The sequence below is a fragment of the Dendroctonus ponderosae genome, unplaced genomic scaffold (assembly GCF_020466585.1).
Source record: "Dendroctonus ponderosae isolate FM_Combo_2020 unplaced genomic scaffold, Dpon_F_20191213v2 Dpon_F_20191213_9, whole genome shotgun sequence".
NCBI lineage: Eukaryota > Metazoa > Arthropoda > Insecta > Coleoptera > Curculionidae > Dendroctonus > Dendroctonus ponderosae.
Window position 1 is genome coordinate 4,306,778 of NW_026019116.1, and position 21,720 is coordinate 4,328,497.

Genomic DNA, 21,720 nt, shown 5'->3' on the forward strand with positions numbered 1-21,720 from the left:
GCCGGCCCTGTCCAGCAGTACCCCAAACTCCTGAGCAAATTGCGGCCGAAGAGTACCGGGAACGAATCAAAAACATCGTCTGGCCGACCCGCCTGAAGCGAAAACTCAGTCGTACCGCGACTTTTTCATAGCGCGCTTCGTCCTGAACAGAATGGGGCCTGCAAGGAGCCCCCCCGGTCTGGGGGTCGCCCTTTTATCGGCCACCCTTTTAGTTGCTCTGGCAAATGGAGAGACGCTCACGCCCCCCTATTTCAATCTAGCCGAGGGCAAAAATATCACAGCTACAGCTACATGCGGCGTGGACACTGAAGGTCCGGAGCTGTTCTGCAAATTGATTGGCAGCAATTCGGACAGCGAGCCCAGCGCTAATGTGATTCAAGGACAGGTGGGTTTTTTGGATTTTTTCTGTAATTAAATTAAATATCGGCGTCTGTTTGGTGGCCTTACAAGACTTTCGGGCTCTTATCGAATTAACGGGCACCAAGAGCGAAGATAATTCGTTATCAGTTTCATTGAACCCCGTCAGAATGATGTTTGAACTTTTTTCGTTAAGTTATACTACCACTGGAAATGCTCCAAATTTTTCTACTACATCGCTTCAATCTGAAAATAAATGGGGCCATAAAAAACCAAACTAGTTTTATTTATTGGGAGGTTTGAGCCTCAGAAGCAAACAGATCCAAATGGGGCTTTTGGGAAATCCCACCCTTCTTATACCCATACCCTCTAGTTTAAAACTTTTTTTTAAATAAAATTTATTAAATCAATCTATTTCAGTATTGTGACTATTGTGATCCAAACACACCTGGAAGATACCATCCACCTGAGCATGCAGTGGACGGCAAAGAGACCTGGTGGCAAAGTCCGCCCCTTTCAAGAGGCATGAAATACCAGGAAGTGAATCTGACCATCGATCTGGGACAGGTCAGTTTGCACCGATTTTTTTTGGGGTTTTTGTCCGCCCAAAACAAACGTTTTGTGGCCAGCCGATGATGCCATGTTCTGTATAGCGGCTTTCCGGCTAATCATTCGGTTTGAAAACACATGTGTTGCAGATGTTCTGGATTTTATAAAGTTGTGTTTAAACCATCAACGCCCAAGCATTGTCAGGGCCTTTAAAGTGCTGCGCTCACACTCTGCACTTAAAGAAAAACGCTTAGTTTGCTCGGCATTTTTTATGCAATTGCGATGGGTTTTTGTGCTGATGAACAATTGCCCAGTAGTCGACAATGTTCAAGCGGCGCTCTAGTAAACGTTCAGCAACTATTTTTACATTCCCATAAACCGAGCTATTTTCGAAGGAATGAAGAAATCGGATCGGGAATGTGTGGCTTGCCGCATTAAAACCCGTCCTAAGCCCTGCTCTGCTCGCCAATCAATCTGGATATTAAACAGTTTACATGCTATTAGATCATCTTTCGAGGATAAGCCAGCTTCCTACGGTCTTTATTTGTTTAAAGATTGTTTTCATTGATTTAGCGGTTTATTTAGCGATAAATGTAACACAAAGTCGCGTCTCATTTACAACAGCGAATGTGAGGAATTTAATGTTAATTTTGCTGCGGTTTTACTGGGAGATTTTGAGGGTTTTTTGCATGGTTCTGCGTCAAACAGTTGGATCTTCCAAAGCAAAGATAGAAATTTAAAAAAATTTGGGTTTGATGTAGAATCAAAGGCCATTTTTTTGTATTACTGACCCTGATTTATTTAGCCCTTGCAATTTCGATTCATTGTCAGCAGCATCTGAACAAATTGATAGTTTTTGAATGTTTTTATTATCTGTATAAATCACTCAACCTCAGCATTGCCTGCAGGGCATGAAACTGGAAAAAATCCGGTTAAATCTTCAGCTTCAGATAGGCGCGCTTCCGACCATTCGCTGATAAGCGTTGATTAACTCAAACCCGAACGGAAGTTCCTTCGCCCACAGGCCGAATTGAGGCCGATTTTTTTCTGTTGCAGGAATTCCACGTGGCCTACGTTTACATCTACATGGCAAACTCGCCCCGGCCAGGACTTTGGGTGCTGGAAAAATCCGCCGATTATGGCAAAACCTACACGCCCTGGCAGTACTTTTCCGACTCGCCTGCTGACTGCGAGTCATACTTTGGAAGCGAAACGTTGCAACCGATCACCAGGGACGATTCCATCATTTGTACCACTGAGTACTCGAAGATCGTGCCGTTGGAAGGGGGAGAAGTATGAGCGTTGATTGGTCGTGATCTTAGGGAGGAAATAAAAACATTCTTCTGTTAGATCCCGATATCTTTGCTGACCAATCGGCCATCGGCCTCCCACTACTTCAACTCCTCGGTGCTTCAAGAATGGACCAGAGCCACCAACGTGAGGCTGCGCTTTTTGAGGACCAAGAACCTGCTGGGGCATCTCATGTCAGTGGCTCGGCAGGACCCCACCGTAACTAGAAGGGTAGATCTTGAGCGAGCATTCAAAATCCTGCGGGTTACAGCAGCAAACGTTTATCTTTCTAGTACTTCTACTCAATAAAGGACATCAGTATCGGCGGCAGGTGCATGTGCAACGGCCACGCTCAAACCTGCGATATTCCCGACCCGAAAGACCCGAAAATCCTGATGTGCAACTGCAAGCACAACACCTGCGGCGCAAAATGCAACCAATGCTGTCCCGGCTATGAGCAGAAGAAATGGCGTGTGTCCAAATACGACGATCCCTTCAAATGCGAGCGTAAGCTTTCTTCAAATGCGGGTTTAGCTGTGAGGCTTCTACTGCTATTTTTTCAGTCTGCAACTGTTTCCAACACTCAAACGAGTGCGAGTATGATCCAGAAGTGGACGCCAAACGATTGTCCTTGGACATCCATGGACGGTACGAAGGAGGAGGCGTTTGCAGGAACTGCAGACACGACACTGAAGGCATCAACTGCAACAAATGCAAGGCGGGCTTCTACCGGCCGTATCACAAGCACTGGAACGAAACCGATGTGTGTCAGCGTGAGTTCTTTTGAGTTGACGCCAATCGCGTCCATTCTACTGCAGGATTTTGAGGGTTGCAGGTTGCCAATGTGTCGACTTTGCGTTCACTGGCAACTGCATGGAAGGCTCCGGGCGCTGCGAGTGCCGCATAGAGTTCACCCCGCCCAATTGCGACAGCTGCAGCTTCGGCTACTACGATTACCCCGACTGCAAGCCCTGCGACTGTTTCCTCAACGGCACCGTCAACCAGCAGTGCGCCCCGTTGGAGGGCGTCTGCCAGTGCAAGCCCAACTTTGGTGGCAGGAGCTGCAAAGAGTGCGCGCCCGGCTACTTCAACTTCCCCGAATGCAAACGTACGTGCCCGTTTTTGAGGCAGAATCTTTATTGAGGGTTTTATTGTCTTTGCAGCCTGCGGCTGCGACTCAGTTGGTTCAGAATCGCAGTCTTGCGACCAGGAGTCGGGAAATTGCACCTGCAAAGTTATGCACTCTGGAGCCAAGTGCGATCAGTGCCAAGACGGGTACTTTGAGTACCCCAAATGCAACTGTAGGTTGCCTCTGTATAGATATATACAGCGTGTCCGACTGAAAGCGCTTTGATCTCTCTCTTTGAAGTCTTTAGAGACATATTGTCATATGGGGATCCAAGCGGTTTTTTTGGGACATCTTGTTTTAAGGCGGGTTCTTCAGGGGTGTTAATGTTGCAGACTGCAACTGCGACATCAAGGGCACCAAGGACGGGATTTGCGACAAAGGGACTGGGGAGTGCATCTGCAAGGAGGGCTATGGGGGCGAGAGGTGCGACGTGTGTATATTGGGTAAGATTCTATAGTTTACAATAGTTACAAAAATTGTACTAACTCTGCTGCAGGATTCTACGGCTATCCCGACTGTAAACCGTGCAACTGCAGCAAAATCGGCTCATACAGCACCACCTGCAGCGTATCGGGAAAATGCGAGTGCTTGGGCAGTTTTGCAGGACGAACATGCGACCAGTGCAGTCCCGGCTTCTACAACTATCCGGAGTGCAAGTGTAAGTGACGCGCCAGCAGGCCGCTATTCTCCTGCTGAATGAATGACTTTTGCAGCGTGCCAGTGCGACTATCATGGCTCGAATGGCGTGTCCTGCGACCGGGAGGGAACGTGCGAGTGCCACAACAATTTTGCAGGCCAGCAGTGCGATCAGTGCAAGGAGGGCTTTTACAACTTTCCCGTCTGTGAAGGTGAAACTCGCAATTCTTCGTAATCTGATTGAATATTCTTGGGTGTTTTTAGGTCGTAGTGGAAAGGAATTTCTTGCAGACCCTTCGCAAGCACGAATGGGCTACAGGTGGCTTTAACACCCCCGAAGATGCAAGTCACCCGTGCTTGCGAGTCGTCAGCAAGAAATTCCTTTGCACCACGACCTAAACGCCTCAGAGGAACTCTTCAGTTTCAAGCAATGATCACAAAAGCTTTTTTTATTAATTGACCGCTAATTTTCTGCAGACTGCAATTGTCATCCTGCGGGAGTGGTGGCTGGATTCGCGGGCTGCGGATCGGTGCCAGCAGGGGAACTGTGCGAGTGCAAGGAGCGAGTGCAGGGACGCATCTGCAATGAGTGCAGGTGAGTTGGGAAGCATTCAAGGTTACTTACAAAACTTACATTAAAAAATCGATGAATTCAGGCCGCTCTTTTGGAACTTGAACGCAAACAATCCCCACGGTTGCGAAGAGTGCAACTGCAGCAGGGCCGGCGTTTTGGGAGGAATCGCTGTCTGCGACTCTGATGATGGTCAGTGCATTTGCAAGCCGTCGGTGGTGGCTCGGGGGTGTTCTGAATGCGCCGATGGCACCTACAATCTGCAGAACGATAATCTGTTCGGGTGCACTGGTGAGAACTAATCCCTCATCAAGGTAGCTGTGAATGAAGGAGTAAATCTGCTGGGTGTTTCAGATTGCGACTGCGATGTGGGCGGCTCCATCAGCAGCGTGTGCAACAAGCAAACCGGCGAATGCAACTGCCAGTCGCGAGTGACTGGCAGGACTTGCAAAGAACCGCTGCAGGTACAGACCAACGTTCTTCCTTGAGGCTCTCTGTAGATTTTCAAGGTTCTCTTTCCAATCAGGCTCATTACTTCCCCACCCTCTACCAGTACCAGTACGAAGTGGAGGATGGCCACACATTGGAGAACATGCGAGTGCGCTACAAGAACGACGAGAACGTCTTCCGAAACTACTCATGGAAGGGCTATGCGGTCTTCTCCTCCAACCTGCAAAGGGAGGTGATCCAGGACATCAGCATATCCAAGCCGTCGCTCTACCGCATGGTTCTGAGGTGAGTCGCTGCTCAGAAAGGCCGCGTTCGAGACCCCTAAACGTGACTCTTTATAGGTTTGTCAACCCCAATCCCTACACGGTGATCGGGATTGTTAAGGTCACGCCCGATAATTCCAACGACAACGAGCAGTACTTGAAGGTGCAATTTAAGAACTCATCCCAGCCAGTTTTCACGGTGGTTTCAGGGGACAGTGGCAACATCGCCTCACCAATGGTACTGAATCCGGGCCGATGGAGCGTCAGCATTACCATCAATGATACCATTTTATTGGTAAGTTTCTTTCTGATAAATCACATCAACTTGTAAGCCGTGTATTTTGAGTGGCGCCAACCAAGGTACACTGCTCGCGAACTGAAGTTTACCCGAAAGTGCGCGATTGCCAACAGGGCCAGACCTTCAAAATTGGCAATTTTTTCAGGATTACTTTGTGCTATTGCCCGAAGACTTCTACTTGGCCACTGTGTTGAACCAGAAAGTAGAGTCGCCCTGCACTTTCAACGAAACCGGACTATGCCGATCGTACGGCTACCCGAACATCACCTTCTTTGACCGAACCTTCGGAGTTGGAGGATACTTTTCGCAGGAGAAAACCACTCGGCCTTTGACTGAGTTTTACTCCAATACCCAGGTAGGAAGTAGTGAATGACTGGCTTTCGCCACCATTGTGGTTTGGGAACGAGTTTTTAAGCTTTTTTAAGGAGCGTGTCACGCACTGATGCCTTAAGCAAGACAATAATGAACTACTGAAGCGATTCATAAACTTATTCTGATGGCCTCATCAGCACACACTTTTAATAATTGAGAAACTCATCACTATTCAGCACCTACACGCCATCGATATCTACAACCGCGTTCCGATGCTCAACATCGACCAGCAGGAGATTTCCTTCAACCTCACTGTTTCCAAGCCTGGACAGTACGTGATGCTGATCAACTATATCACGCCACTGGACGACCTGCGTACTCATAAAGTAGGCGTGGTGGCTCATACCAGTTTTGGGGAGGTTGGGGGCAGTGTTATTCTCTACTCCTGTCCATACACCGCCTCCTGTCGACAAGTGGTGACCAATGAGGAGGCTGGAGTGGGGGTTTTCACAGTCGATGCCAATTCGCTGATCGTCGACTTGAAGGTATGCGCAAAACGGCAAATAGAACGTCCTAGAGTTAGTTTTTCCAAACATTCTTGTTGCAGAGTAACTCGAGCAACGTGGGTATTCATTCCATCTACTTGATCCCGTTTAACGACTGGTCGTTGGATTATATCAAGCCAAAGCCGGTCTGCATCAGGAAGAACGGCGAGTGCATCGCGTCGTCCTTTAGAAACCCGCCGGAAACGAAGAAGATCCAATTCGAGCAGGATCTGGAAGGATCGGCAGCCATCAATAAGCCCTCGGTTGTTTTGATCAACAACAGCAGCTTCGTCTGGCTGAACAAGCGCTACGCCACCATCGATATGCGCGGAAAAGTGCCCGATCCTGGATACTACACTTTTGTGCTGCATTATTACCAACCAGACTATCCAGGTAAGTCGACTGTTAGTGGCATTCCTCACTTTAAATCCTCCGGTTTGCAGTTTTCGACTTGGAGGTGATCATCCAAAATGGGAAGTTCTACGAAGCCAAAGTCCCCGTGCAACACTGCCCCACTCTGTCCGGCTGCAGGTCGCTGATTCTCGAAGGAAACAACAACAAGTTTGATCTTCTGGAGAATTTCATGATCACCTTCAAGGTGAGTGGACCAATCCAGGCGCAAGGTAACGATGTTGATCGGGGGGCTTTGCCTTTGTTGAGCAGCAGCCGGAGGGCAAAAATGTCTATTTGGACTATCTGCTGGTGATTCCGGCCGATCTCTACAGCGAAGGCCATCTGGAGGAGGAGGCTCTGGACCGAACCGGCGAATTCATTTCCACTTGCGGCAGCAATAACTTCAACATCGACACCAGCCAGAAAGGTACAAACCTTCTTTAGCCATTTAGTCACTCTTGGGTGAACTTTCTGTTGCATTGTTGCAGGCTTTTGCAGGGACTCAGTTTTTTCGATAACAGCCGCCCACAATACTGGCGCGCTTCCGTGCCAATGCGACTATGCAGGATCGGTGAGTTTCGAGTGCGAAAAGTTCGGCGGCCAGTGCAAGTGCAAGGACAACATCATTGGGCGACAATGCACCGCCTGCCGGACCGGCTACTACGGATTTCCAGAGTGTCGGCCGTGCAATTGCCCCAGCACGGCCTACTGTGAGCCACAAACCGGTGAGAAAATTGCCTACTTTATTGTCTTTTTGGTGATATCTAGATCATCTTATAGGGCATTTCTTTTGCAACAACTTTTTTGTGGTGTGATTTGCGCAAATGTGTTTCTAAGGCAAAGTTTTTCGATTGTAGGGCAGTGCATTTGTCCGCCGCATGTGACTGGCGAGAAATGCGACCAATGCGCGCCGCTGACCTTCGGTTACGACTCGCTGATTGGTTGCCAGCCGTGTGGATGCAACCCGCTGGGCATCAATGGCACCATGCAGTGCGACCTGCTGAACGGCGCCTGTCCGTAAGTGGCTGGAAACATTGTGATCTAGCTATGTGCTAAATTGGGATCTTGCAGGTGCAAGGAGAGCGTCCATGGGAGAACCTGCGACAGTTGCCAGGCCGGATTTTACGCGTTTCCTTACTGCGAGTCCTGCGACTGCAACCAAAATGGCACCGACAGCGACATTTGCGACAAAGCCACTGCTGAGTGCTTTTGCAAGGCCAATGTGGTGGGCCTGCATTGCGACAGCTGCAGGGAGGGATCGTTTAACCTCCAGGTGAGTGATTGAAGCTGGTGAAACGCCAGATTTTCTTGACTAACATCGGGGTTTCTTCGCGTTAGCCCTCCAATCCGGACGGTTGCACCAAATGCTACTGTTCGGGCAAAGCCACCAAATGCTACAGTGCCGGATTCTTTAATGCTCCCATCTACAACCTGGCTGATTGGGATCTGGTTGCTATCGAGATTGCAGACGACACATTGGACGTCAGTGATCTGGCAGCTGACTTGGAAGGCGCTACAGGTGCGCGATTGGTCTATTTGCTGGATGGCGATGATTTAATTGGTTCGCTTGTTGTGACAGGCAACGAATTGGAGGCGGACCTAACGGAAGTGAACGAAACCACGACCGCCTACTTCTCGGCTCCGCCCTCCTATTTGGGAAGAAAGCTGGCTTCGTATGGCGGCCTGTTGCAGTATCGCATCTTTTACAGCATAGGGACGAACGGTTCGGCTATTAGTGCTCCCGATGTTATTCTGCACGGTAAGTGAGGAATAGTGGGTGTAGTAGTGAGAAAGGAAAATTCACTGCCTCATTGTAACAACGGTTTGAGAGACATCATGGTTATTTTGTGGAAATCTAATGAATGTTATTTAGTAAAAAGTGGTCAAAAGCCGCATTTTCGCTAAAAAAAAACACCATTAAAAACTGGAAAAGTTGTTGTAAAGTCGGCACATTTTTAACCGGCCAGACCAAAGCCCAAAATTGGGTTTTCAACCTAAGAAGCTCCCCATTATGCCCATTATGCATATTGTTTGTTAAGGCCAAAGCAGAAAAACTGCACCGCTGCCAGCTAGGCGGTGATAGACAGTATTTTTTTATACACTAGTGTCACTTTGTTGGTGAACGATTATATAGTCGCTCTTTTCGTCATACTAAAGATCCAGTATCTCTTTCCTTGCTTAAGGTGGGTTCTATATGAACTTCTTGACAGACGCCATTTAAATGCGTGGCGTTTCTAGACTTTATAGAGAATTCACTCGATCCCCAAAAGATTTTTTCAGTTAAAACGCAATAAATCTAAGTGAAGTTGTGTCCGGTAAAACGGGCGAAAACTTCGTCTAAACATAATGATTCTGTTTAGGCGCCAACACTTTCCTCACCTACTCCAGCTTCGAGCAGCCTCCTCCATCGGAGGAATACAGGAGCGAAGTGGCGCTGACCGAGGCAATTTTTGATACTCCTTCAAGAGAGCCGGCCAGACGCGACCATATCATGGAAGTGCTGAAAGACCTCAGAGGCGTCTACATTAGAGCCAGCTATTGGACCAAAGGAGACACTGTTAAGCTAATGGACATTACAATGGACGAGGGCGTTTCACGAGCCGCCTACGGCGCGCGGTTTCCTCAAGACCGCAACCCTGTCCCTCTTCCTTCAGTGGAACAGTGCTCGTGCGAATTGAGCTATCAAGGTAGGCACTGTGGGCGCATTGTGGTAGGGGTATTTATTAAGGGTTTGCTTTAGGATTGTCGTGCGAAGACTGCTCGCCTGGGTACTACCGGGTGAAGACCGAGGGGACCCATGGGGGGGCTTGTGTGCCATGCGACTGTAACGGGCACGCCACTGAGTGCGACGTTAATACGGGGGTTTGTTTGGTGAGTTTTTGCAAAACCCGCTAGGAAAATGCAGGATAAACCAATAGGTTTTTTTGCTTGCAGAACTGTCAGCATAATACACAGGGCGACCACTGCGAGTCCTGCAATGTCGGTTATCACGGCGATGCTCGATCCGGAACTCCAAACGACTGCTTAATTTGCGCCTGTCCTCTGCCCATTGCGAGTAACAAGTGAGTGCCATTGGGGAAAGATCTACTGGGTGTGATTTGGGGATTTGGGCCGTTTCAGTTTCGCCACTGGATGCGATGTCAGCTCGGATGGCGAGCACATTAGCTGCGAGTGTACTGAAGGCTACATTGGGGCCAGATGCGAGTCCTGCGCCCCTGGATTTTACGGTCTGCCCGAAGTGCAAGGTAAAGTAAATAGGAGCACTATTTATCAATCTGTAATAAAAGACGTGAGGAAATTCTGTCTTTTTTAGTCCAAAATTTTTGAGGCGAAATACCCCAAAAGAAGTTTGTAAAAAGTGTGCACTTACGTTCGCACTATTTTATTATTAATATTTCGAAAAAAAGTTATTCTCCATAAAAAGTTCTGCTTAACAAAGCCTAAAATGCTACCATTAGATATTAATGTTTTTCAGTCGTATACCAGGTATATTAGAAAATATTAATATTGCGCAAGAATAAAGACAGTTATTTTTGGCAGTATCGAAAAATGTTATTCAGAAAAGTTGATTAGAGTTGACTTAGCGAGTTAAAAAGTTGTGTTTCTTTTTGAGGCGACTACTGCAAGCCCTGCCAATGCTCCGGGAACATCAACTCGTCCGATCCAGGCTCATGCCAGTCCACCAATGGAAAATGTATTCGTTGTCTCAACAACACGTTTGGGGAGGCGTGCGCCCTCTGCAAGCCTTTCTACTATGGGGACGCCGTCAATCTGAAGGACTGCCAGCCCTGCCTGTGCGACAAAGAAGGCACTGAAAGGTGCAACCACGCCACTGGCCAGTGCGTTTGCAAGCCGAATGTGATTGGCGAGAAATGCGACCGTTGCCTGAACGAACACTACGGCTTCCAGTCCGGAGTAGGTCAGTACCAATTTCCGTTTTTTTTTAGGGCTGTTAACCAGCCTTTCTGTGTTTCAGGGTGCACAAAGTGCGACTGTGCCGAAGCCTCAGAGAGTCGTGAATGTGACGATTTCACTGGAAGCTGCAAGTGCAAAGAGGGCGTAACCGGCCGGGCTTGCGATCGGTGCATTGCCGGCTTTTGGAACTACACCGAAGAGGGCTGCGTGTGTAAGTTTCCAGACGAAAAATAAAACATTGCAAGATTTGTTTGCATGTGTTTTAGCTTGCGGTTGCAAGGGCGAGTATTCGATCGGGTTGGGCTGCAACTCGCAGACTGGCCAATGCGAGTGCATGCCCGGTGTGGTGGGGGAAAAGTGCGACCAGTGCCCGCACCGATGGGTCTTTGTGCCCGACTTTGGGTGCCATCAGTGCGACGAATGCCATCACGCCCTTTTGGATGATACCGACGCTTTGGCCGCCCTTATCGACCCCATTATTATCGAATTCGATGTAAGTTTTGATGCAATTTTCCCGTTTATGCCCCCCAATAAGTCATTTTTTCAGTCCACCCAATCGGGGTACTTTACCAGAAGGAAGCTGGATAGCATGCGTGAGCATCTGGATAGGCTCAGACCAAAGTTCGACGAAGTCGACCCCAGACAGGTGAATCTCACTGGACTTATACAAGAGTAAGTTAAGTCTCCCTGATTGGATTATCTAGTTTTACTATCGGACAAAATTAATTTGACAGATTGGAGAGCTTGGAACAGGACTCGAAGAACCTAAACCGCAAATCGAACTTTTCGCTTCAAAACAGCGAGGAGCGTCGCGTCGAATCGCTGGCCCTCAAAGACCGTGCCGAAGAAGTGTTGGACAGTGCAAGCAAAGCGGAAGAAGAATGCTCACGAGTGGTGGAAGACATTGACCGAATCGCTGGGCAGCTGAACAAAGAAGCTGGTAATTGTTACCAGTTGAATTAATGAATTGATGCTGAGTTGGTTCGATTCGCAGCAAATGAAGTGGAAGAGGCGCTACAGAAGGGCACCGAGCTGCTGAATGCCATCAAGATCTACAATCTGACCGAAAGGGAGCGGGAAGCGGGCAGACAATTGGCCAAAGTGAACGAGCTGCTGAAGAACGTGACCGACTACAAGGTGCCAGTTAACAATCTGGAAACGGAAATCGAGGAAATTAACGGCGGCATCAAGGACTTCAATGATAAGTTGGTCGATCTGTACAATCACACCCAGTATTCATTGAACACGGCCAACGACGCCAAGAAGATCATCAGCAGAAGCGGGTAAGTGATCAAGATATTAAAGAATTTATCTCGAAAATAGACGACTTTCACGATTTTAAACATTTACATGCAATTCTCAAAATTTTTTTACTACTTGAATATTTTTAACTGTTGTTCCTTCTAACTCTTCCGCGAGTGATGACTTTGAGCCACCTTTTTCTAAATTATTTGGACCGAAACCATTCAAATTGAGGAGCGAGTAAAATAAAACAACTGCTTGTAGAAATAGCCAACTGTCTTTACTCTCAGCATTAACGATAAATACCAGCCTACATTTAATGTTGATTTACAGCGTAGATGAATCTGTGTATAAAAGAAACGTCCAACTTTATACAATGGGTTGAGTTAATCAAACTTAATCCTTTCATTGGCACTCTGCACTTGAACTGTCCAGTACAGATCCAACACATCACAATCAGATTTCACTTGGTTTTCACTTTGAGGTCCTCCTTCAGTTTCCACTTGATCAGTTCCATGCAAGTGACCGCGTCCTCGGCACTGTCATGTCCGGACACGTCGTTCTGAATGATCTTTTGCAAGTATTCGCTCGCCAAGCCCCGTAGCGCCCTTTTGTGGGGCAACCCCATTTTATGGGGAAACATCACCGACGTGTCGATAATGTTCTCGTGGACGATCTTCAGCGCCTTCATGTCGCTCTCCAAACTGTGGCCCACTAGAATGGTCTCCGAGTTGCACAGGTGCAGAATATTGGCCTGAACCTGTAACCAATCGTTTTGTCCTTCATTGAAAAATCTTTGAGTGGTTTTGCGACAAATTCTCACCTGCAGAATGCTGGTGCTAGTTCGGTCCATCTGCTCCTTGGTGATGCCCGAGAAGCGCGTGTTGTAGTCGATGATCGGGTTGAGTGGCTTCACAAAGCTTTCGTAGACGGTTTTGCAGTTCGTGTCCACGATGGTCACTCTGGTCAGTTCCAGGCCTTTGGTCGTGTAGCACATTTCGCAGTCGAGGGCGTAGACCTGGAGACTGCGGGCATCGTTTGCCGATTCTGGCGACAAAGTTGTTTGGTAGCCTGTAACAGATTGAAGCGGTGAGTAGATGAGGAGTTTTGATTGGATTATCGGCTGTAAATGTACCATCCAGTTGATGCAGCGCCAGTCCACCAAACACGTGCGTGTGGCACATGGCGCAACCGCTCTCATCGCCGCTCTTGCAACACAGGTAGATCTGCTCTCTGCGGATGGTGCGCTTTTTCAGCGGATGATACAGGCATTCCTCCTCAAACAGCGGCCAACCGTCGTCGTCCACCATGTAGTTTTTGCCGCATCTGAAATTTTGCCCAATGCGGATTCGATTTGGAAAATTATTTTGCTCTCCCACCTGCTGCATCTTCGCTGATTCTCATCCACGCTCGAATAGTCGGTTTGCGCCTGGTTGCGTATGAGGGCTCTGCCTCTTTCGCTGCTTTCACGCGGATACCCGTGAACATCGAGCTCTTCTTCCGTCAGCAGCCACTTCTTCATGTGGTTGTAGAAGCGTTCGCCCTCAAAGTCAGTCGCTTGCTTAGTGGCCACAGTTTCCCCCGTTAGCAGCATTCCCAGCCCTTTACTCTCGCGGTCTTGAAGTTCCTTTCGCAGCCTGCAAAATTCAGATTTTTTTTTAAAACGGTGCTATTAAATACTTTTTTGAATTAAGTTACCTATTAACTGCCAGCATTGCTGAGTTCCTATAGGTGGCTAAAACTTTGCACTTTTCATAGCAGGCAAACTCCTCGCTCAAAGCCCTGTTGAAGGCGTCCTCTTTGGAGGCGTACAGTTTGGCGCACTCGTCAGCAATGAGGGTGAGGAAGCGTGTCCTCACATTCACGGGAAGTTTGGACTTGGCCGCCTGAAAAGTTCCGTTTGTGTAAAAAGGCCGCTGAGTTGAAGCTGCGGCGAGTTACCTGTAGAACATCCGGAATGTCAGCCAAGGAGTACTCGGGCACGTGGGCGACCCGCCCGCTCTTTTGCGTCTGGGCAATGGTTTTGACGTTGTGGACGGCTTGTTGCTTGACCAGCGAGATCCGTTGCTTGGCCTTCTCGATGAGAGCCACATTGGGGACGGCGGCGATTTTTTTCACAATCACCCTCTGGTTTGTCGGCTTATGCACTCCATTCAGGATGTTGTCCACTAGGCTGGACTGTTTGGTTTCGGCCGCTTTTTGCCGTTCCAGTCGTTTGAGTTTGTGCTGGCGCGCCGCCTCTAATAAAGTGCTGGCTGGACGCTTGACCGCGTTCTGCTGGGCAATGGACTTGATTTCGTTCATTATATTGTCCTGCTCGTTACTGGCTTGCGCTAGCTTCGCAATTTTATAGCGATTCGCTAGCATTTGCCCGGGGAGCAGATGCGGCTTGGGGGGCGCAATGCCCGGCAATTTGGAGCAAGTGGCGCCTTCGGCTCCTGCGTGTGCCGTACGTTTCTTGCCCTGGTATATCTGTAAAGCCGATTCAATTAAACGAATGTTTGGGAGTAGAGCAGGTTTTCACTTACACTGTCAACTGAGGGTTCTTCATCCACTTTTTTCACTTCTTCAGCAGGCTGGGAGGGTTCATGTTTGTACTCATTGAATATCTTGTAGCATTCGCGCATAGTCTCGTCGTCGTCCTCGTCCAAGTTCAGATCGACGTCCGAAAGTTCCGGATCTTTCTCAGGCTCAGCCTGACTGGGTCTGTCTGTAACAGGGAGTTGAAGTTATTAAGCGAAAAGAGGACAGTGTGGGAAGTGTTGCCTTTTTCAGCCTGCTTTGTCTTTGTTCCTTTTGTGTGGGGTTTGCTGCTCCTATGCCGCGACCTGTTTCTGCTATGCTTCTTCTCTTTTTTTCCCGATCTATCCCTGCTTTTGCTGCGCGACTTTCTGCTCTCATGCCTTTTGCTTTTGTGTTTCGCTTTCTTCTGGTCTTTCCCGTGCTTATCATGGCTCTTCTCCTCTCTCCGTTTTGAGGCCTTCTCCTTCTCCTTTGAACTGTGTCGGCTTGAGGTTTTCTTGCCGCCTTTGCCATCTTCGACTTCCTTCTCGATGGTGGTGGCTTTGTCCTTTTGCGGAGGCTTCGGGTCTTCGGGTGGCTGCGGGATGAGGGCTTTTGTGGGCTTAACGCTCTCCTCATCGGAGCTAAATTTCGCCTGAATAGAGCCGTTCGAACTGTGCTGGTCTCCATTGTCAATTCGCGACTGCAACAAGTTCAATCTGTTCTGCTCCTTTTCAATGTCATTTTCGAGCTTTATTAGGTTATCGTTGATGACAGCTTGGGGCCCCTCGTCGTCGCTCTCCTTGATCACACTATCAATCAGGTCAAAATCGACCGATAAGTCTTCAAAGTTGATTTCGGACTGCAATGGGTCGTATATGTTACTGGCCATGGTTTCTTGAAGATCCTTGATGGTTTCGGTGTGTTCATGGTTTTCTGGCAGGGCATTGTCCGGCTTGCTGGCTGAACTGAGAATACTGAGCGGGGTTGGCTTGTAGGTCGGTTTATCGATGCGAACAGGCCTGGCAGTTCGTTCGCGTTTAAACGCCAAATCCGGCACGTAGCTGATCGGTATGTGGCTTTTGCTGTTGTGGATGTTGGCCAGCTCGCTCTTCGGGGTCGGCTTGTACGTGGGAACCGCCGTTTTCTGCGTTTCCTGCTCGACATCTTCGTTGGGCCTCCGCTTGTGTCTGAAATGGCAGTACGGCCTGCCGCAGGTCGTGTTAAAGAACGGGCATTCGATATCCTGGAAATAGCCCTTGGTTGGCAGCATGTTTTCATCTAGGCACTCATTATTTTCGTTTAGTTTGCAAGGATCTGCACTAAACCAAAACACAAACTACATAGCAAACGACCTAACCTAGAATGTCACCGTTGACGTTCGCTGCTTGCAACAAACCAGCCTTGTTGCGGATCAGACGTACGTTTTCACCGCCGCGGTTGCCGAGTGCAGCAGTGTGTAATTTGTAATTAATTCACTACTTCATTTTTTTTATTAGTTGACGTTTAATTAAACCTTGAACTGTTCTTAAGGACGAAAATACCGGCATTTGTTGTTTACCAGTTGTTTTGAACTAAATTTTGAGAAATGTTACGCTAATCACGGCAACGCTGCCCTCCGGTCGAACGTCTGAGATTAGTCGCTATTTCCAACCCAATAAGTGTGCATGCGATGAAGGCGGGCGATTTGAATGTGCGCCTTTTATCTTCATAAATAAAGTTGCGTAAAGGAAATGAGCCAACATGTGGTGTTTTGCCAGATAAAACCAGTGCACATCTGGCTATCAGATGCGTGAGGAAACAGCCCAGTTTCCCAGAAAGATATCAAGTTATTTTTGAGTCGTGGAATTTGAATGTTTCCAGAAAGGACCGGCTTAAGGGGAATCTGGAGAACATCGAAACTCAAATAAGCCAATCGAAAGTGAACATCGACACATCTGTGGAGCTGCTAGCGAACGCTTCGGACCTGCTGGAGCTGACCAGCCGGAAGCTGAAAGAACTGGAAAAGACTCCAGATGAACTGGACAGGAAGAAGGACGACTTTAAGACCAGGTAAGCGACAAGGGTCTGAAGTGGCATGCAAATTGATGGGAGAATTGCAGATTTGAGAGCAATGAAGAGGAAATCGAAAAAATCACCCGGCTGAAGCCGGTTGTGCAGGAACACGCTAGGGATTTGACGCAGAAGGTGCAAAACTTGCAGAATATCCTTGCGGACAGTCAGCTGGACTCAAATGATGCTATCAGGGCCGCCAGGGCTTACAAAGACATCGCTGATGCTGTTCAAAGGTACATTAAATTCAGTGGAAGACACACTCTCGTGATTTTGATGGGTATTATCGATCAATATGAATATTTTCAGGGCAAGAAACGCAGCAGATAATGCGAAAAATGACACCGACCATGCAGCGAACATCCTCAGCACAGTGGAAGGAAGAACAATGGCGGCTGAGACCAAGTCGCAAATTGCTGTGGATGACGCCCATGCTCTCAGTCAAAACATCAGCAGCGAGTTAGAGCCGGCATTGGCGGCGGCTGTGGAGAAATTTGCACCTCTCAAGGAGAACCAGACAAAGAACGACGCCATCCTGAAAGGAATCGAGCAGATCCTGAAGAACATCGACCTGCCCCCATTGGACCGTCGCTTTAAAAACGCCTCCCAAATGGCGGACAATGCGATCGGATTCACTGACACGGTGAATCAGCGTATTAATAAATCCTTCGTGGATTTGCCGCAGGAGAAGACGAAAGCGTCCGAGTTACCGAAAGACGTGGACAATATCAGGCGCAATCTGGATCAGACGAAGAACCAACTGAACATGGTAAATGAGACGCTACCAGTGGTGCTGGACGACATGGTGGAGCTGCCGGCGAAACAACAGAAGCGCAATGAAACCTCCGACTTTATCAAGAGCCAGATCAACAAGCTGAGCAACCAGATCCAGCTGGCTAGGGATCTGGCCAATCGCATCAAAGTGGGCGTGAAGTTCTACTCCAACACCACCTTGGAACTGAGAAACCCCATCAACTTGGAAGATTCGACCACTTCGACCAAAATTAGCGGCTACTTTAGGACTGAGAAGGAAAGCGGCCTGGTGTTCTATTTGGGCAACCCGCCCGGCACCAATTTGCGGAAAACTAAGACTGTATGTCGACCTGTTGAACTAAGACTGTGATTCTAACGCTTTAATGGGGGGCTTGTTTCAGGATGACTACATGGCTTTGGTGATCCAAAACGGATACCCAGTTCTAAAGCTGGACATAGGAAACGGACCCGAGAAGCTGAACTCAGATAAATACGTGGCGGACAATGTTTGGCGGCAGTTCATCATTGAAAGGTTTGAATTAGCGATCACTTCAATTTGCGAGCAGTGCATTACCAATTGCGTCAATCTAATGCGTCGCGTATAACTAACGTCAAACGGGACACAAAATGTACACTGTTCGAAACCTGAACTTTGTGATTCAGCTTATCAATATGTAGAAACAAGCAAACACGTGCAAAAAAACACTAAACAGGGTGGGACACAACGCAAAGCTGAGCATCCGTGAAGAAGTCCAAGGCGAGCCCGACCAGGTGACGACCAATGAGAAATCCCTGGACGGTCCCTACACGATCTTCAATCTGGACCAGAAAAAATCTAAACTGTTCGTGGGCAGTTTTTCTGAAGACTACGAAATTCAAAAGGACATCGACGTCACCTCGTTTGAAGGGGAAGTGGAGGAATTCGTCATTGGCAACACGCCAATTTCGCTCTGGAACTTTGTGGACGCCCACGACAATGTAGGCACGAAAGAGCGGTAAGTAGAACCTTTAGCTTCATCCTATCGGGTATCTAATTAACAAAAATTGCAGTGACAAGTTGGTGGTTCTTCAGCCCAGCACCGGGCTGCGCTTCAACGGCCAAGGCTACGCAATCATCGACTCGCGATCGCTTCAATTGAGGGCCAAATATTCGATTGTTTTGTCCTTTAAAACTTTCGCCACTGAAGGGCTGATTTTCCTGGGTGGCAAAAACAAAACCTTCGTGGCTCTGGAGTTGCGCAGCGGCAAAGTTCTCTATCAGGTAAATTGACTGGTCTAAGTATCACTGCAAAAGAGTGATTTTGGGGGTTTTGCAGTACAATTTGGGTAGTGGGACGAAGAAGTTCGTCTCCTCCAAGAGCTACAACGATGGCGATTGGCACAAAATCACAGCCATCCGAGACGGGACAATGGGCAAACTCACCATCGATACTGATGATGCCCCTGATCGGACCAATCAGATTACTGGGAACAGTCTGGAGGCGATCGAAACCATCACATTTGGAGGTGGGTTTAGAATATTTTGGCTCGATTTTCTTGAAAACGAGGCCCTTAAATTTCTTCAGGATACCCGCATGTGCACAATTTCCCCGATGTGACCAACATCAAGTTTGATGGATGCATCAGCAACATCACCATCAACAGCGAACCGGTAGACTTGAGGAACACCATCAAGTCGTACGACGTGATTCCCGGTTGTCCCGCCAAGGTACGAGTCGACCAATCAATGTTAGTTTAGGGCGTTAGGGGGATTTCGATTGGTTGTAGTTTGCACCAATGGTGTCGTTCAACAAATCGCGGCCAGGCTACGTGGGCTGGGAACACCTATCGGTGGCCAATGACTTTAAGGTGTCCCTAAAATTCAAAACAAACGAACCGAACGGCTTGATTTTCTACGTAACGGAGAGCGACCAAAGCAACGGTATTTCTCTATCTCTGGTCGATGGACACTTGAAGGTGCTCAGCCAGAAAACCGAGCTGGTGTCCACGGATACCTTCAACGATAGCGATTGGCATGTGGTTTCGGTCATTCACAACAACCAGTTCTTAAGGGTGGACTTTGATGACTACGGCAACAAAGTGTAAGTTTTCCGGCAATTGTCCGTTTTTTTATTCGATGGGGTATTTGGGTTCTTAGGACGGACAATCCGCCGCCTTCATTGTACATTCTGTTCGCTCACATGTACGTTGGAGGGCTGCCGAAGACTGTGAGGCCGCTGGCCGGCACCGTCGGCTCCGATCGGCCCTTCCACGGTTGCATCGCAGATCTAACAGTGAACGGCAACGTGAAGAACTTTGCAAACACCACGGATAAGTCGTTTGAGATTCTGGATAAATGCGTTCTCGATGTGGACTATTTGCCAATCGATCCTTCGGTCCATCAGTGTAAGTACCAAAAGTCGCTCAACCGGCCAAAGAAACTGGGACAATTTGCTTACAGTGCCTTCCCTGGTGCCGTTCGAGGAGGCCACCATACCGCCAACCACTACGCAGGTTATTGTCACTGAAAACCCCTATGAGCAAAGTGAGTAACTTGGGTTGGCAGTTAAAATAAATTCCTCTCTTTAATGGGCTTTTAAATATTTTTTTTGGATGTTTGCAGGGAACGATACCAGAGGCGATGGCGGACTGGACTTCCAACGCAAACCTGAGGCCAGCTTGAGACGTCCTAATTCTACCCAAAGCCTGCCGGAGCCGAAGCTGCCGGTCACAGTGATGCCCTTCGGGACAGGCGGCAGAGCGCCACCAGTCACTCCCAAGGTGCCGTTTTTCCCCCCATTGCTCGAAAGAGCCGGCACTAACATCGAACGCTTGCAGACGATCGAGGCAGGTTGCGCCCTTCCATTAGAACCGGCCATGGAAGACTTCAAGCAGAGCGGCCAACGATTCGGCGCCAATCCAGGCAGCCGATTGGAGTTCAACACGCCGCGTGGCAAGTTCCGGAAGAACTTCGACTTCAGCTTGGACTTCAAGACTAGCGAGCCGGACGGCATCATCTTCTACGTGTCGGATGGGAAGACCCACAAGCAGTATGCCGCCCTCCTGCTTCAAAATGGCTACGTAAGTTCTTTCCATGAGGATAAAGAGGCGATCGTTACGGCTACTTTTATCGTACAATAGGTGGTGTTTACCTTCAAAGGGGAGCAGCCCACTCAATTAGTGCTCAAGTCGCAAATGGTGTACAACGACAACGAGTGGCACGTGGTGGACTTCAGCAGAGAGGGAGCCGAAGGTAAGCTGGTGATCGATGGAGGCTCGCTGAGTGGCAGGCTGGCGCACAAGACGCCTTCTTTGGACCTGCGGATTCCGTTTTACCTGGGTGGCGTACAACCCAACGACTACAACATGGTGTCGCCCAACCTGGTGAGTCTTGCGCGTCTTCAATCGCACCGTCTTCAAGGGTTGTTTTGCAGAATACCACCACGCAGTTCAATGGGTGCATCAAGAACTTCCACATGAACAACAAGCCGCTGGAGAGCCCGAAAACGATCGGCGTTATTCCTTGTTCGGACAATGTTGAGGTGAGTTTTTTTTTCGAGTAGTTTTGATCCGATGACTGAGTTGATTTGCAATGTTTGAGATTGTTTGTACCTTCTTGCAGCTTGGCACTTTCTTTGGGGGCGGCTTATCGACCTACATGCGCCTCAAGGAGCATTTCCTCGTAGGAAAGATGTTCAACATTAAGATGCAGATTAAGCCCAGAGTGAACACCGGTAATTTCACTGTTCTCTTTCAATTACAAATCGACAAATGAATTTGCACTTGCAGGAGTGTTGGTGGCTGTCCATGGAAGGCGCGACTATCTAGTGTTGGAAATGACCAACGGGCATCTGAAGCTGGCAGTGGAGAATGGAAAGGGGCCTGTAGTGGCCACTTACATCCCGCCAGGCAACGACAGCTACTCGCTCTGCGATGGGCAGTGGCATGAAATCCAAGGTGAGCCCGTTTCTGCGCCCCGTATACACTTGGAGTATAAAAAATTGCTTTTCAGTGGTTAAGTCTAAGAACGTGGTCACTCTGTCCGTGGACAATATGTTCACCGATCCGAAGATCGGGTCGCCTGCGGCCGTTTCCGGCGACACTGGCAGCGCCCTATTTCTGGGCGGGCACCGACTCCTCAAGAAGGTGAGAGGAATCGCCTCTCGCACTCCCTTTATCGGCTGCATTCGGAACGTCAGCCTCAACAATGAGCCTATAGATCTGTCGACGTCGCTCTTTGAAGGCAACATAACAGTTGGCACCTGTCGCACCAATTAGTTTTTTAGTTTTGCGCTTTTTTTGGTATCAAACAATAGGTTATGATCGTATTTTGTGAAAAAAGTTATAATTTTTTTGGGTTTGAAAATAAATAGGTAGCTTTTTGTGGAAAAAGTTTTTTTTGAGTGCCTACAACAGCGTCCTCTGAAGTGAACAGGTAGAACTAAGATAGACAACAGCGCCCTCTGAAGTGAATAGGTCGAACT

At 48.5% G+C, this 21,720-nt stretch overlaps 2 protein-coding genes across 2 annotated transcripts; one reads left to right on the plus strand and one right to left on the minus strand.

Moving 5' to 3' along the window:
* Nucleotides 1–15: 15 nt before the first annotated feature.
* On the plus strand, nucleotides 16–21,628 carry LOC109541736 (laminin subunit alpha). Its single transcript, XM_019910668.2, has 54 exons — nucleotides 16–385; nucleotides 778–924; nucleotides 1,963–2,199; nucleotides 2,257–2,427; nucleotides 2,490–2,703; nucleotides 2,760–2,969; nucleotides 3,032–3,304; nucleotides 3,360–3,497; nucleotides 3,658–3,768; nucleotides 3,822–3,983; nucleotides 4,039–4,173; nucleotides 4,439–4,556; nucleotides 4,618–4,823; nucleotides 4,887–4,996; nucleotides 5,059–5,267; nucleotides 5,324–5,540; nucleotides 5,689–5,898; nucleotides 6,092–6,400; nucleotides 6,463–6,793; nucleotides 6,844–6,998; nucleotides 7,064–7,220; nucleotides 7,282–7,518; nucleotides 7,651–7,810; nucleotides 7,865–8,066; nucleotides 8,132–8,312; nucleotides 8,373–8,552; nucleotides 9,154–9,480; nucleotides 9,534–9,664; nucleotides 9,728–9,855; nucleotides 9,914–10,038; nucleotides 10,407–10,712; nucleotides 10,770–10,919; nucleotides 10,975–11,201; nucleotides 11,256–11,380; nucleotides 11,443–11,648; nucleotides 11,703–11,991; nucleotides 16,316–16,504; nucleotides 16,555–16,740; nucleotides 16,814–17,597; nucleotides 17,659–17,789; nucleotides 17,971–18,252; nucleotides 18,308–18,518; nucleotides 18,574–18,763; nucleotides 18,823–18,965; nucleotides 19,025–19,338; nucleotides 19,395–19,642; nucleotides 19,698–19,781; nucleotides 19,860–20,017; nucleotides 20,075–20,317; nucleotides 20,378–20,620; nucleotides 20,671–20,778; nucleotides 20,859–20,970; nucleotides 21,026–21,193; nucleotides 21,249–21,628. The coding sequence occupies exons 1-54, from the start codon at nucleotides 152–154 to the stop codon at nucleotides 21,512–21,514; spliced, it is 11,088 nt and encodes a 3,695-aa protein (XP_019766227.2). The 5' UTR covers nucleotides 16–151; the 3' UTR covers nucleotides 21,515–21,628.
* Nucleotides 12,209–15,855, minus strand: LOC109541739 (RNA exonuclease 1 homolog). Its single transcript, XM_019910670.2, has 8 exons — nucleotides 14,717–15,855; nucleotides 14,479–14,660; nucleotides 13,892–14,422; nucleotides 13,649–13,836; nucleotides 13,330–13,587; nucleotides 13,086–13,276; nucleotides 12,774–13,021; nucleotides 12,209–12,710 (listed from the first exon to the last, which is right to left on the minus strand). The coding sequence occupies exons 1-8, from the start codon at nucleotides 15,723–15,725 to the stop codon at nucleotides 12,414–12,416; spliced, it is 2,904 nt and encodes a 967-aa protein (XP_019766229.2). The 5' UTR covers nucleotides 15,726–15,855; the 3' UTR covers nucleotides 12,209–12,413.
* Nucleotides 21,629–21,720: the final 92 nt, after the last annotated feature.

What these genes read in the sequence shown, in the direction of transcription:
- LOC109541736 (XM_019910668.2), top strand. Translation starts at nt 152, where the DNA reads ATGGGGCCTGCAAGGAGCCCCCCCGGTCTGGGGGTCGCCCTTTTATCG. An exon ending in TGAGTACCCCAAATGCAACT is followed by an intron (nt 3,498 to 3,657) that starts GTAGGTTGCCTC and finishes TTAATGTTGCAG; the next exon opens with ACTGCAACTGCGACATCAAG. An exon ending in TCCCGATGTTATTCTGCACG is followed by an intron (nt 8,553 to 9,153) that starts GTAAGTGAGGAA and finishes GATTCTGTTTAG; the next exon opens with GCGCCAACACTTTCCTCACC.
- LOC109541739 (XM_019910670.2), bottom strand. Translation starts at nt 15,725, where the DNA reads ATGCTGCCAACCAAGGGCTATTTCCAGGATATCGAATGCCCGTTCTTT. An exon ending in AAGAACCCTCAGTTGACAGT is followed by an intron (nt 14,423 to 14,478) that starts GTAAGTGAAAAC and finishes TCGGCTTTACAG; the next exon opens with ATATACCAGGGCAAGAAACG. An exon ending in CTAGCACCAGCATTCTGCAG is followed by an intron (nt 12,711 to 12,773) that starts GTGAGAATTTGT and finishes GATTGGTTACAG; the next exon opens with GTTCAGGCCAATATTCTGCA.